Genomic DNA, 14,072 nt, shown 5'->3' on the forward strand with positions numbered 1-14,072 from the left:
CACTTTGCAGAAGAAAAAACAGGCTCACCTGCTAGCTCAATAGCTGCTAAATTGCAGACCTTAGAATCCCAGGTCTGTCTTTGGCCTTTGCACTTGTGGTTCCTGGGCCCTAACAGTGATCACCCCAGAGAGCGGTATGGCCGGTCTGGGGCTCTCTGCTCAAATGTCATTTTTATAGAGAGAAGCCTTCCCCGATGACCCTGTGAAATAGGAGCTCCTGTCACTCTCCATCCAACTGGGCTTTCTTTTTCTTCAAAGCACAAGCCTGTGTATAGACACAGGTGTTGACTGACCTGTCCTTCCACCACGCGAATCTGAGCGCCATAAGCTCAGGGACGTTGCTTTGTCCACCACCATACACGGCGCCTGGAGCAGAGGCCAAGGTGATGGCATGGTTATACATGCTTCACAGGTGCAGACTGAACACGTGAGCAGCTAAACACCTGGGGCCAAGGCCCATGCTCTTAACCAGCATTGGCCAGACCCTTCGAACAACAGGTGCCACTGTTTCTTTTCCCCCAGGAGGCCATTCAGATGTTGGGATTCCAGACTCCTGAGCTGGAGTTCAAATGCAGACACTCACCCTCCCCCAAAAGAAACCACATGTAGAGCGTGAGTTCCAGCTCATCTGGCATTTTCTCAGCTGCTAGTCTCCATTCTCTTCCTCTAAACCAGTGGTTCTCAACCTTGGCTGCACATTAGAATCACCTGGGGATCTTTTTAAAATCCTGATTTCTGGGCCTCATCCTCCGGAAATTCTGTTTCTTTGTTATGGGGTGAGGTCACAACATTAGTCACAAAGAAACAGAATTTCCGGAGGATGAGGCCCAGAAATCAGGATTTTAAAAAGATCCCCAGGTGATTCTAACGTGCAGCCCAGGTGGAGAACCACTGTTTTATGGCATCTCCGAGGACTGCTTTCTTCATGGAGAAGGGCGCTAATCACACTCCTCCCCTATCCTGATCGGAGCACACAGGCCCTCACCTGCTCTGCAGGGTGGAAGCTGATATGGAGCAGCTGACGCCAGTGGGGGCACTGGAGCAGGAGGCAGCCAGAGGCAGGAAAAGGCCGGGCCGCACGCCGCGCTGCCCACTCCGCCCAACTCGTCCGTGATGCGCCAGGTCACGGAGAGGCTGCCGGCAAACTTTCCACTCCGTGCCCAGCAACAGCTTCCTGCTCCTGTGGGGAGTTCCCCCAGCTCTGATCAGGGCACAAAAAAATCGATCTATTAGATCAAGCAGGAAGGAGAAGGCAGGAGACCAGCCGGGAAGCTGCGGAACAGAGTGTTTTGGCGTAGCAGTCCCCTCCCTTCTGACTGGAGTATTAATTGCTACATTGCCACTGCCTGGAAGAAAGACAGCCAGCCAGCAGAGCCTGGGAGAGCTCCCGCTCCCCCCGCTCGCTCCGCTGCACGCTCCTCCTCGGTTCCCTCGGAGCGCCCCGTGCCCTGGCAGCGCTGGCCCAGCCCTGGCATCCCCAGGTCCTCCTGTGGGTAGCACTTGAGTGGAGGGAAGGACAGCGTGCCCTGCAGGCTCTCTGGATGCAGGAGCCGGGCTCCCTGCAGAGGCAGCTGTGTGGTGCCAGGAGCTCCCGTGGTGCGTCCCTCTCTCAGGACTCGCCCAGGCGGGCGCCAGGTGCCAGGGGCACGCAGAGCGGAAGCCTTCGCTTCTGGGCACTGACAGCAGAGCCTGCCTCCCTCTGCCACCATGAGCGGCTGCTCCAAAAGATGCAAGCTTGGCTTCGTGAAATTTGCCCAGACCATCTTGAAGCTCATCACCGGGACCCTCAGCAAAGGTAGGAAGCCTGGCCCGGACCCTCCTTTTCTGCCTTGACAGGATCTGGCTGGTCAGGGCGCCTCAGTGTGGCCAGGGGGGCCGTTCTGGTGTGCGTGGGTCCCGAGGAGGCGGGGAGGGACCGGTGGCTGGGATTTGGGGTTGCTGACAGCCTGGGTCCTGGCCTGGGCGGGCGGGCACCCGGCCAGGGAGCTCAGCTGGCGTTAATTGTCTGGAACTTTGGAAATGGGTTTGGTGGTGTGTGGCGATCGGTTACAGTCGGGCAGAGGGAGAGAGCCCTTCCCGGAGCTCTGGAAGCTGCTTAGCTTGACTAGAGTTTCAAGAAGTTATCCGCAGAGTGTGTGTCTTGTTGATAAGAGAGACTTGGTGCCGGGGCTGTGAGTAACTGAGAACGGAGATGCTGGAGGGCCAGCAGGAGGCAGCCCTGGGCCCTGGTGGGGGTGGGACCCGTCGCTCTGGGCTTGATGTACCGAGCTTTCTCGTGGGGTTCCAGCGTGCTGCGTTTCAGGGGCTCTGGTCGTCTGTCTGCCTCTTGGACCCCTGTCCCTCCGCATCGCCTGCCTGTATTGATGTCTGTCATCTGCTTCTCTAAGTACGGGGGTGGCAGCCAGTCCCCAAGTTGCCTCCCGGCAGCCCAGAAAGGGCGGTAAGGGACTACAGCCAGGATTGTGTGTCTGCGACTCCGCCCCCGGGGCAGAGGGGAGACTGTCTTCTCAGGGGCCGTCCCTGCCTCTGGAGCCCCATCTTCCACCCTGACCAGGGAGGTAAGGCCCTGGGGGACACCCTGGCAAACTTTCTGGAGAGAGTATTTAAAGGGACAGCAGCAGCATGATCTGGCTTTGCTGGCTGGAAAAAATGTCTTTAAAATTCACACCGGATTCAGGAGGTGGGGTTATGGGGGAGATGCATTGGAAGTAGGAGGCAGGAGAATTGATCAGGATTTTAAAACTTGAAGATGAGCGCAGAGACGGGCCGTGTGTGGCAGCTCTAATAATGATATGGCTCAGGTCCCCAGCTGCGTCGTGGGTTTGGCCTGCTGCAAATTGAGAGGCGGGTGTGTGTGTGTGTGTGTGTGTGTGTGTGTTGGGGAGAGAGGGTGAGATGTTGCTATCTACTTTCTCAGGCCCTTTCGTCGCTCCTGTTCTGTTCCCACTGCACTTCTCCAGGGAGCCCAGGGGGACTGCACCCCCAAGGCTGAGGGGTCAGCTGCCTGGCAGAACTATTGGGAGGCTTGTGTGGGATGGGCTGACGTGAGGAGGAGCGTGCAGAGGGCTGGGGAGATTGCACAAAGTCCCACCACTCAATCCTCTGAGACAAATTGAGGCTCCACCCCCACCCCCCACCCCCACCCCCGTCATCTTCCTCCCCGCCCCCCGCATCTCTGGCACCAGGATCTCAGGAGTGTGGGGTGATGGGCAGCATCTCAGGCCAGTCTCTGCTTCCCAGAAGTGCAGCAGCAAGAGCTCGGGTTGGAGTTTAGAAACCTGGGTCTCAAAGCTGACTCTGCTCCCTGGGCAAGCCCCTGCCTCGCTGAGCCTGCTTCCTGGTGTGGGAGATGTGTCCGTTACCTTCGGCCTGTCTACTCCCAGCACCGCCTCAAGGACCCAGGAAGCTGAGACGGGGATTCCTTTACAGCAAGGGTCCTCAAACTACGGCCCGCGGGCCACATGCGGCCCGCCGAAAACATTTATCTGGCCCACCGGGTGTTTTTGCCACCGCTGCCTGTTGATTCGCAGCCGACTAGTTTTTTTTTAAACTATAGTCCGGCCCTCCAACGGTCTGAGGGACAGTGAACTGGCCCCCTGTTTAAAATGTTTGAGGACCCCTGCTTTACGGAGTGTGTTGCAGTGGCCACACATGAGGGTGTGGTCGGGATTGGGATGGGCCTGGGTCTAGGGAGGGTGCCCCACGCCATCTCCTCTACAACCCCAAGGTCAGAGGTGCCTTCATTTAGCTGCAGGTGGGTCTGCACACGCCAGAGGTGGGGGGAGATCACAGAGGGATGTTCTGCAGCAGGAGAGGTGAGTGTGAGAAAGTGAGTCCGTCAGAGAGAGTGCTTGCAAAGGGGCGTGTGTGTGTGTGTGTGTGTGTGTATGAGAAAGAGAGGACTAGAGATGGAGAGAGAGGATGGACAGCTATCTGAATTCAAGAGCATGAAGATGCTATCTTCTGCCTACAACTGTTGGCTCGATGTTTGTTTATTACCGACTGCTGCACGCTCTTTACTAGACACGGGACACGAGGATGAATAACTCGCCCTGGCCGGTTTGTCTCCGTGGACAGAGCATCAGCCCACAGACTGAAGGATCTCAGGTTCAATTCCAGTCAAGGGCACGTACCTTGGTTGCAGGCTCGATTCCCAGCCCCTTGCGGGAGGCAGCCAGTCTCTCATATAGATGTTTCTCTATCTCTCCCCCTTCCTTCCACTCTCCCTAAAAATATCTTCAGGTGAGGGTTAACAAACAAACAGAAAGGATGCAAGCTCTTCATCCAGAAATGGGTATTCAGGTGGGGGCACGGACGGAGGACACAGGCACCGCCTGGACATGACGCTAATGGAGGCATGGGGGCCACGGGGCCAGGGAAGGGCAGCCTGGGGCAGAGCTGAGATGAGCAGGGGGCAGGGCTGGGCAGATGGAAGGACTGTCGGGCTCTGCAGAGAAACCAGCCAGCGGGTCAGGACAGCCCCTCTCTCCTCCCAGAATCCCAGACACTAAAATCCATGTCGCATGGAAAGTGCTCCATGGGAACCCGCACTGGGGACCCGCACCGGGACCTGGCGTTTCCCTGACCTGCCTCAGTCCTGAGCTTTCTGTGGCTGAGGCTCAGGAAGGTGGCCCACAGCCGGTGCCAGGACAGGACCGTGTCTCCCAGCCCCGCACAGAGCACCAAGTGTTTACACAGCCTGGCTCTGTGCCAGGCAAACCCTAGGAAGCTGGTGTCCTGCCCAACCCAGGTGTTTGCTAAATATTTCTTAAATAAATGGAAGCAGGGCCAGGCCTGGAGCAGGTGAGCGGAAAAAGATCCGTCTAATGCAGTGGTTCTCAACCTTCTGGCCCTTTAAATACAGTTCCTCAAGTTGTGACCCAACCATAAAATTATTTTCGTTGCTACTTCATAACTGTAATGTTGCTACTGTTATGAATCGTCATGTAAATATCTTATATGCAGGATGGTCTTAGGTGACCTCTGTGAAAGGGTCTTTCGACCACCAAAGGGGTCGCGACCCACAGGTTGAGAACCGCTGGTCTAATGTATAGACCAGCCCTCAGTGGATTTAGATGAGGCTCTGTGTGGGCATATTACAGTTGCTTAATGATTTGGGGGTTTAATTGTGTTTTTGCTTATTCATTATTTATTGCACGGAGTCCTACATTGCCGTAATCCAAGCCTTAGAAGGCGTTTCTTTGTTCCTCTCAGGAGTATAAAGGTACTACAGGACCAGGTGCCCCCTGCTGGTCCTGGGACCACGTATTGTTTCTTAGCTGCCTTGGGCATACCTGGGGGGCAGGGGAGCCCACAACCCCTTCCCTGTCCTTCCTGTCCCTGAAATCGGCTTCCCCCACTTGATGCCAGCAATCCCCTTTCCTGGTGGTCCAAGCTGCTCCGTGGCCCAGAATCCTCATCGGTGCCCTTTTCAAAGATGAGCTGATCAGGTTCTTCTGCTCAAACCCCCACCTTGACCTTGACCTTTTCCTGTAAGAACATGGTTGGGAAAGGCCGTCTTCCCCACCGGACTTAGGACTGCATGCTCTTTGCACACTACTGTAGCCAGAATTCCTGTCTAGTGCCCAGCCCAGAGTGGGCACCTCACCAGCCGTGTAGGATGAACAGAGCAGCACCGCCTGGCACAGATGCCAGCCAGGGCCCTGAGATAAGCTTGACGTCGGAGCTTTCTAGGACGCACCAGGCAGGCCCCTGTCCCAGCAGCTCAGCAAACGTGCTCTGAATCTGCCCACGTGCAGCCAGAGGGTGAGCCTCGGCCAGACCATTCATTCAGAACTGTGCCCGAGTGTGCTTCCTGGCACCCCCACTCCTGCCCCTTCAGCTCTCCTTTGATTTGTCTTACATGCTGGATGTCTCCAAATTTAAAGGAAGAGTTTCTCTTCCATTAAAAAAAAAAAAGAAGTTTGCAAACCAGCAATGCCCGGGAAAGGACAATGGGTGCCAGCCTGGGACATCTGGGTCCTCACCCCTCTGGCCACGGGTGCCTGCGCTATCACGTGGAGTCACAAGGCCCTCCTTACAGGGCTCACGCGCGGTGTACACACGGCTCCCTGCATGGCAAGTGCTCGGCAGACGTTCTTCGGTGCTGCAGTTGGTAGCTGATCCTCTCAGGGCTGTGAGCGCCATGGGCCTGCGTTCCTCACTCACTGCTGGTTTTTCCAGCACTGGGCACAGACTCCGAGGGGCGTCTCTAGTTTCTAGAACATTCCCTGTTTCCCCTCTCCTGCACGTGCTTTCCTAAGGCCCTACCCCGTGCTGAGATGACCTTTGCACCATTCCCCACACCTGGTTCCCTGATCAGGAGCATGACTCTCAGAGCCAGTGCCCCACTCCACCCCCAACTTAGCCAAAGTCCAGCTCCTGACTTAGATGCACAGTTAAACCGAGGTACGGGAAACCCGCCTCTTCCTGTGCAACCAGCTCCCCACTCCCTCACAGAGCCCCCAGGGCTGCGGGTGTGCAGCCTGCATTCTGGCCAGGCAGGTTCCTGCCCAAAGCCTTCTTAACTTTGGGAACCCATCACAGATGGCAGAGCCAAAACAAGGAAGGAGGAATCCAGGCCAGGAGAGCTTGTAGCATCATCCTGGCCACCCACGTGGCTGCAGCGTGGGGAGGCGGTGCGGGGGCCGACCTTAGAGATTTATCTCCAGGACAGTGCCCTGGAGCCCCCCTCCCCTCCCACCCAGGCCCAGGCTGTTTCTCTCTGTGTGAGTCAGGACCTCGGCTTCAGACCCATCCGAGACATGCTGTTCCTCTTGCTTCCGCCTCAACTGCTTGCTATTCAGGATCCTCAAGAAACTGACTTTGAACTTGGGGACGGGCTCTGCCTTTAGCAGGTTGGGCTGAATCCCAACGCTGCCTGGTGTCTCCCAGCTGTGTGAGCTTGGGGGAGTTACACAACCTCCACAAGCCAGGGTTCCTCGCTTTTAATTGGAGATGATGATATTATCAACTGCCCGAGGTTGTTTTTCCTTTAATGAGAATAATACAAGGAACAGGCTGGCAGCCATCCGGTGACCTTGCACTTGCAAGGAGCTGAGGGTGAGGCCCTCCTTAAACATTGCGCCCTCAGCACCTCTCTCCTCTCACCCCAGTCCTGGCCCTGGAAGTAGGCATCGTAGTCACCGTATTAACCGATGAGGAAGCTGAGCTTTAGGTAAGCCAGGGGGCCTAGCAGGCCCTGCTGTGGCTGAGACCAGGTGCACGGTGCTCCGCTGCACGGGGCTGGGGGGGATGGCCCTGCAGGCGCTGCTCCCCACCTCGGCACCAGCAGAGACTGCCCCAGTCTCCCCCTCACTTTGTAGGTGGGTTTGTCAAGAGCTGTTGCATCAGCTGAGTCACTTCAGGGCAGCCACCTGTCCTGTGAGGGGCTAGGGAAAATGCCATAATGTGGTGTGGCCTGGAGTAAGAAATGAACTTCATGGGGAAAGGGACCATGCCTCAGGCCAAGGTCAGCAAGACAGCCATGTGCATGCTCTTGCAGCTCACATAGGTGAGCCGGGGCCGGGCCCCTGCCGGATGCTGAGTGCGTTCTGCACCCACGAGGAACCCCCTTCTTATAGGGAAAGTGTGAGAAGGGGTTTTGTTGGTGGGGAAACAAATATACAGGTTCTGGGTGCCAGGGAGCCTGGGAGTGAACTGACTGTTTACTAGAATTCTCTGGACAAGCACTGGCCCTGACACTGGGGGCCCGGGACCTGTGAGCTGGGGCAGTGCCCCCCGCCTTAGGAGGGTGCCACCCATCCCAGGAGAAGGGTGCACTCTCCTCTGAGGGAGAAGCGAGAGTCTCCACCATCGCAGGTCACGGCTGGCTCCCTGTCCTGGCCGTGCAAGCGGGCACCGGGGCTGTGTTAGGACAGCCCCACTGCCCGGTGGCTGCCGGAACGTCTGCGTGCTCCTGCCTTGTCATAGGCGGAGCCCTCGATGGCCACAGCCCGGTCCACGCTTCCTCTGCATCCAAAGCCAGCGCTGCCAGGGAACGTGCTTGCGTGGCTCTCAGTGCCGAGTAGCCCTGATCCCAGCCTACAGATCTCTCATCCTGGGGCCTCTGTAGCAGGCCCATCACTCCGTCTCCCATTCCGACTGCACCCCAGCTCTCTAGCGGGCCTCTCCTCCGGATGACCCCGATACCAGGCAGGAATAATTTGTTCAGGGCTGCTTATCTTGGCAGCGCTGCGCAGACATCCTATTAACTTCAGGACCACGGGGGAGTGGCTAGCGTGTCCCAAATTAAAAGTGGCTGGAAATGGGCCCCTCTCGCAGGAGGGAGGGCACCGTGGGCTGCGGCACCAAGACGCAGGGTGGAGTGGATCCAGCCAGGTCCCAGTCAGCCTTCAGAGGCCCGGAGGTCCCTGGCCGTGCCTCAGAATTCTAAGGGTGACAGAAGCTTGCCGAGGTCACCCCTCTCACCAGGTCCCGTGTCCCTGAGAGCCTTCGATTCCTGAGTGTGGAAGTGGTTGTGTGAAGTAGGCAGGGAAGGCAGCAGATAAAAACACGGGGAGCCAGACTGCCCTGGGTTCAAATCTTACCACATGTCGGCAGGATCACCTGGGACAAGCCATGTCCCACCTTGTGTCCTCTTCTGGAAAATGGGGCCAGTAATTCCCACCACACGGGGCCACCACAGACTGAGGGAGATGGGGCCTGTGACACTCAGAGGGCCACACACATACCAGCTGCCCATCGACATCAAGTTCCCACCCTTCTCGTCTTCTCACATGACCGAACCTTGGACTGGTCGCCAGGAGGAAGCAGGCAAAGCTGAGGCAGGCTCTAGGTCAGGTCCCCGCCCAGCCCTCCTCTGGGAGCCCTGTTCCTCCAGTTTCCCCGCCTCAGTCATTCTCAGCTGCAAGTCCTGAAATCGGGGCCTTGTCCACTGCTGAGACCACCCTTTATATGTAGTGGTTGTTGTGTTTACTGGCCATCCTCCTACCCCCATGAGAATGTGAGCTCTGCATAAGCACTCATTGGGTGGAGCTTGGTTTTGGTGTCTCAAGCACCCAATGGATGTTGAATAAATGATGACTGAAGGCTTTGCCCACCCAGCACCATCCAGTCATGTGGCTGGAACCCCTTTTTGAGGTCTAGTCTTCGCCGGGCTAGTTTGGAGGCCTCCCAGTCCCCATTTCCCCGTCCTGAAGTTCTGTGCTGGAGTTGGACAGAGCGACCAGCCAGAATGACCTTGATGAGACAAGTGGTTAGTGCAAGTAAGACCAAGGGCTGCCCCGCTGGGTAGCTCGGTTGGTTGAGCGCTGTCCTGTATACCAAAAAGGTTCAATGATCTGTCAGGGCACATCCTAAGGATGTAAGTTTGATCACCACTTAGGAATTGTATGGGAGGCAACCAATCAATGTTTCTCTCTCTCTTTCTCCCTTCCTTTAAAATCAATATATATGATTTCATTAAAAAACAAAACAAGGGCTTATTCCTCTTGAACTCCATGGGATGCCCCTCAGCAGCAGGCCCACCTGGCCATCCACTACAGTGGCCAGTGGCCATCTGCACCCCACCAGAAGGGCAGGGGAGGATGCAGGCTCTGGGCTTCCCCAGAAGGACAGAGAGCTGGGGAGAGGATCTTTTGGGGAGAGAAAGCAGAGATGAGTGACTGCACAGGCTTCCTGCGTCAGGTGGCTAAAAAGGGAAGCCAGGACGCCAGGAAAAGATGCCATGGAAGGGGTTTACCACCACCAGTGACCACCCCCCTCCTCACAGATCCCCAGTCTGGAGGAGGAAGAAGGCTTTCTTTCCATTGGGGTGAAGGTGGCAGGGCCCTGAGCACAAAGCCAGCCCTGGTTCCGTCTGGGTGACGCCATCACATTTCCATTTCATGTTCTTCGTGCTACAGAAGCAGCAGCTCTAGACCCGGGCCTGAGTTGAAATCCAAGTCCTCACATTTGCTCACTGAGCCAGTGGCTTCCTTCTCTGGGCTTCAGTTTCTTCATCTCTAAAATGAGGGAGTTGCTGATTTTAGCTTTGGGATTATTACATACAATAACAGTCATTGCAACACTACCCATGGCTCCGGCTCATGGCTCCACTTCATGACTCCAAGTGCTCTGTCCGTGCGGGCCATCGAATGTGCACAAGGACCCTGGAAGGCGGAGAGCTCTTGCTAACCCCATTGACAAGTGGGAAGACCTGAGACTGGCCCCGAGCCACACAGCCAGCAAGGGACAGACCAGAACTGGGAGCCGGGCTGTCAGTCTCCAAGTTCCGGCTTTACCCTCCCCATTACCCTCTCCATTTCTGAAACTCAGATCCAGGATAATGAGCCATGAAGACCAACGGATTCTTTCCCCTTTTGGTTAAAAGGCGACATGCTGGTTTCAGAAATCCAGGTTTTAAGGTCTCCATTCTGCCTGAAGCAGCACAATTCTGGAGAATTCCCCTGAGACCTGAGACCCCTCTCTCCCCAACCCCCCAGTCTACACCCCAATCCATTCTCCACAGGTCACCTTTTCCAGTCAAACAAAACATATGGAGAACCGGCCCGCCAGCCAAGACTGCTGGAGCGAAGGGAAGGACGCACCCGGCAGCATGCCCAGTGTGATGTCAGTCTGGCCAGTTCTCACTTCTTCCTAGGACTGGGCAGGAATGGGGAGAAAGATGTGAATCTGAGGCCGTGTCTGAGACGCTGAGGTTAGCCTACCCCAATTTTCTGTCTGTAATCTTTTGATTAACCCTGGGCCAGTTTGGGTGGCATTATTGAACCATCTGCGCTTGGCAGGCAGCGCCAAGCCCAGGCTTGCTGCTCGATATCTGCAAACGTCAGCTGGGAGCCTGCTGTCACTTGGAGTCGGGATGCTCCTAAGCTACAAGGCACATTGGACTGCAGAACGCTCCTGGCATCCTTGTGCTGATTAACCCTTCCCGTGCCGCGCCAGTCCTGAACTGCGGCCTGCTGTTCCACGATGAGCAGGAAACGCAGGACGAACAATAGTTGCCAGTATTCATTGAGGGCTACTGATTGGCTGGGACTTTGCAAGGATCCCTACCTGCAACCCAGCCCTAGCCCTGTGAGCTGCCTGCTCTTATGATTCCTACCCTGAGGCCAGGAGCGGTTGAATCACTAGCCCGAGGTCACAAAGTCAAGGAACATTCTCACAGTCAAATCCCGCAGGACCATCACCCCCTGTTATGGACTGAATTCTGTCCCCCAGCCCCCAACTCACTCCTGATGTGACTGTATTTGGAGATAAGACCTTGAAAGAGGTCATTAAGGTTCAGTGAGGTCATAAGAGTAGGGCACTGATCCCATGGGACCGGTGTCCTTGCCAGAAGAGAAAGGGCCGTGGTCAGTTTGGCCCGAAGGATAGAGCACCAGCCCTGGGACTGAAGAGTCACAGGTTTGATTCTGATCAAGGTCAAGGGCACGTACCTTGGTTGCAGGCTCAATCCCCAGCTCAGTCAGGGTGCATGTGAGAGGCAACCCATCCATGTGTCTCTCACATCGATGTTTCTCTCTCTGTGTCTCTCTCCCTCTCCCTTCCACTCTCTTAAAATCAATGGGAAAATATCCTCAAATGAGAATTAACAAAAAAAGGAGAAAAAAAAAGGAGGAAGGGACAGCAGGGGAGCACACACATGGAGAAAAGGCCATGTGGGGTCATGGCAAGACGAGCATAGTGGCCGTCTCCAAGCAGAGAGAGGCCTGACCAGGAACCGACGCTGCCAGCACCTTAACCTTGGACATACATCCCCCGGAACCGTGAGAAAATAACTGTATGTTGTTTAAGTCACCGGCCCGGGGTATTTTGTCATGGCAGCCCTAGGACATTAATCCACCCCCGCAAAAATCTACTCTAAGCAGATCACCAGCATGCACACAAAGGCTTTTATTCATGGGTATCCATCATGGACTTTCGTTAAAATAGTGAAAAACTGGAGACGATCTCTAAACGTCAGTGGAAACAGCAGGTGAAATAAACTTTGGTTCACCTATCTGAGGAATAGTATTAAAGCTTTTTAAAATGATTCTGAGGACAGCTTAATGGCATGCAGAAATGCCGTTGACAGAACAGTAGGTGGAAAAGCAGGAAACAAGTGTTTGTGACAATGAGGTTCCACCCTGTGAGTAGGTGTGTGCATAGAAAAGCAAAATAGAACAGAAATAAGCTGAAATATCAGCATGGGTTTTAGTTGAGGTTAAGGGTTATTTTTTAAAGTTCTTGAGCTGTATTGTCTGCATGGACTGCACTAACCATGTATAGTTCAACATTCACTGAACACGCGGCGATAGTGTTTTTAATTCTTCTCAATGCCTTCAGTAAAAGCTGTGCTTTCCCTGCCGCTATATCACAGCCTGTCCTGTCCGTGTCCGTGCACACCCGGACTGCTAGGCCTGGTTCTCACCGCCTGTGTCCCTCTGTCCCAGCCCCGGTCCTGCCTGTCTCCCCCGCCTGCCCGCACACTCTCCACCAGCCACACTGGTGTCCACGTGGCTTCTAATCCAGCCTCGTGTTTGAAGTCCCTGAACCTAACCCCCCAATGGTTCATAAACATACACACGCACACACATTCACACCACATGCACTCATGTATGCACACCTGCATGCGCACACAAGCACAGGCATAAGCTGTGCTATGAAATGATCTTAGTTCAAATACCAGTTTTATGGCCTATGAATTGGGCACTAATGACCTCGGACAAATTGCTTACCTTCTAGGTCTCAGTATTTTCATCAATAAAATGGGATAAAGAAAATCATAATGTATTTCTTCCCTACAGCTGCCTGGAGGGTGGGATGAATGTGTGTGAAGGGCTTGGTGAAGAGTCTGGCATGCCTAAGACCACTGTGATCTATCGACATCGCTAGTGTGAAATAGGAACATCCAATTCTCAGCCATGCAGTCACTTATGCTCGTCTCTACCCCCTAAGCTACTCAGCCCTGGATGACTGAGTAGAGTGCTGAGATGTGGGGAGCTTTTGCTCACTTATTCTCTCTCTGCCACTGGCTTGGGAGCAGCCAAGTGTCCATGTCTCCAGGTCCTGGCACAGAGAAGGCAACCAGTAAGCGCACAAAACCCAAAATGAGAAACTTAAAGGGTTCAAGAGGAGTTTTAAAGAAAGTTCTCATCAGCCCTAGCCAGTTTGGCTCAGTGGATAGAGCGTCGGCCTGCAGACCGAAGGGTCCCGGGTTCAATTCTGATCAAGGGCACGTACCTCACTTGCAGGCTCCTCCCCGGCCTGGGCCCTGGTCAGGGCTCTTCCAAGCAGCAACCAATTTATGTGTTTCTCTCACATCCATGTTTCTGTCTGTCTTTACCTCTCTCCTCCACTCTCTAAAAACCAATGGAACAATATCCTCGGGTGAGGATTAAGAATAAAAAGAAAGTTCTCATCAGATACAAGCTCATAATTTCACTGACGCAGCCACTCTATTCCACGGGCTTCCTGAGATGATGCATCACCTTGATGAATTAGCTGTGGATCTAGGCATCCTGCAGTCGGCGTTGGCATGCAATTTAATTTCCAATCAAGCCTGACTTTTGGGCAGAGAGACCTGCCTTCCTCACGCTGGGAGGGTCATTCTGGCCAGACCTATTGTCCCAGACGATGGTTCTCCCGGGATGAGCACTGTGAAGGAAATTGGACCTTTGACCCTTCGCTGTGACAACTACTGCTCTCCCTCAGCAACTACGTTATGCAAGTAGATTCAAGAAAGTTCAAATCAAAGGCTAACAGTCTGTCTGCGGCGGGAATTTTCTGAGAGGGAATCCAGCTAAAAATGGATCGAGAGGGAGGGAGGCCAGATGGTCAGTGAGGCTCACAAGAAAGAGAAGGGGGAAGTTGCTAGAGAGAAGAAGGGGCGGCAGGAAGTTGTCTGAGCTCAAACAGGGAAGAATCGGGATGATCCGAGGAAGGAGACACATTTGCTCAGAAAGAATGAACATTTGTGGAGCATCTTTAAGTACCAGACACCGAGCTGCGTGCTTCGCGTGCCTTTTAGCAACGACTCGTCTCAAGTGCCCCATGAAACAAGCGATGTTACAGCCCTTTGCCAGTTGAGGAATCTGAGACTCGGAGACATGAAATAAACTGGCCCAGGT

General features: G+C 54.7%; 1 protein-coding gene across 2 annotated transcripts in view; it reads left to right on the forward strand.

Moving 5' to 3' along the window:
• The first annotated feature begins 1,231 nt into the window (after positions 1 to 1,231).
• Positions 1,232 to 14,072, forward strand: part of KCNIP1 (potassium voltage-gated channel interacting protein 1) — a 250,342-nt gene continuing 237,501 nt past the window's right edge. Inside the window, exon 1 of one of the 2 annotated variants that reach the window (XM_081092358.1) lies at positions 1,232 to 1,795. In XM_081092358.1, coding sequence (XP_080948484.1) covers positions 1,708 to 1,795 — 88 coding nt within the window. In that variant the 5' untranslated portion in view covers positions 1,232 to 1,707. The remainder of the gene's footprint in view (positions 1,796 to 14,072) is intronic. The other variant, XM_081092361.1, reaches the window with a different exon arrangement.

Source organism: Myotis nattereri (assembly GCF_964212035.1).
Source record: "Myotis nattereri genome assembly, chromosome: 5".
Taxonomy (NCBI): Eukaryota; Metazoa; Chordata; class Mammalia; order Chiroptera; family Vespertilionidae; genus Myotis; species Myotis nattereri.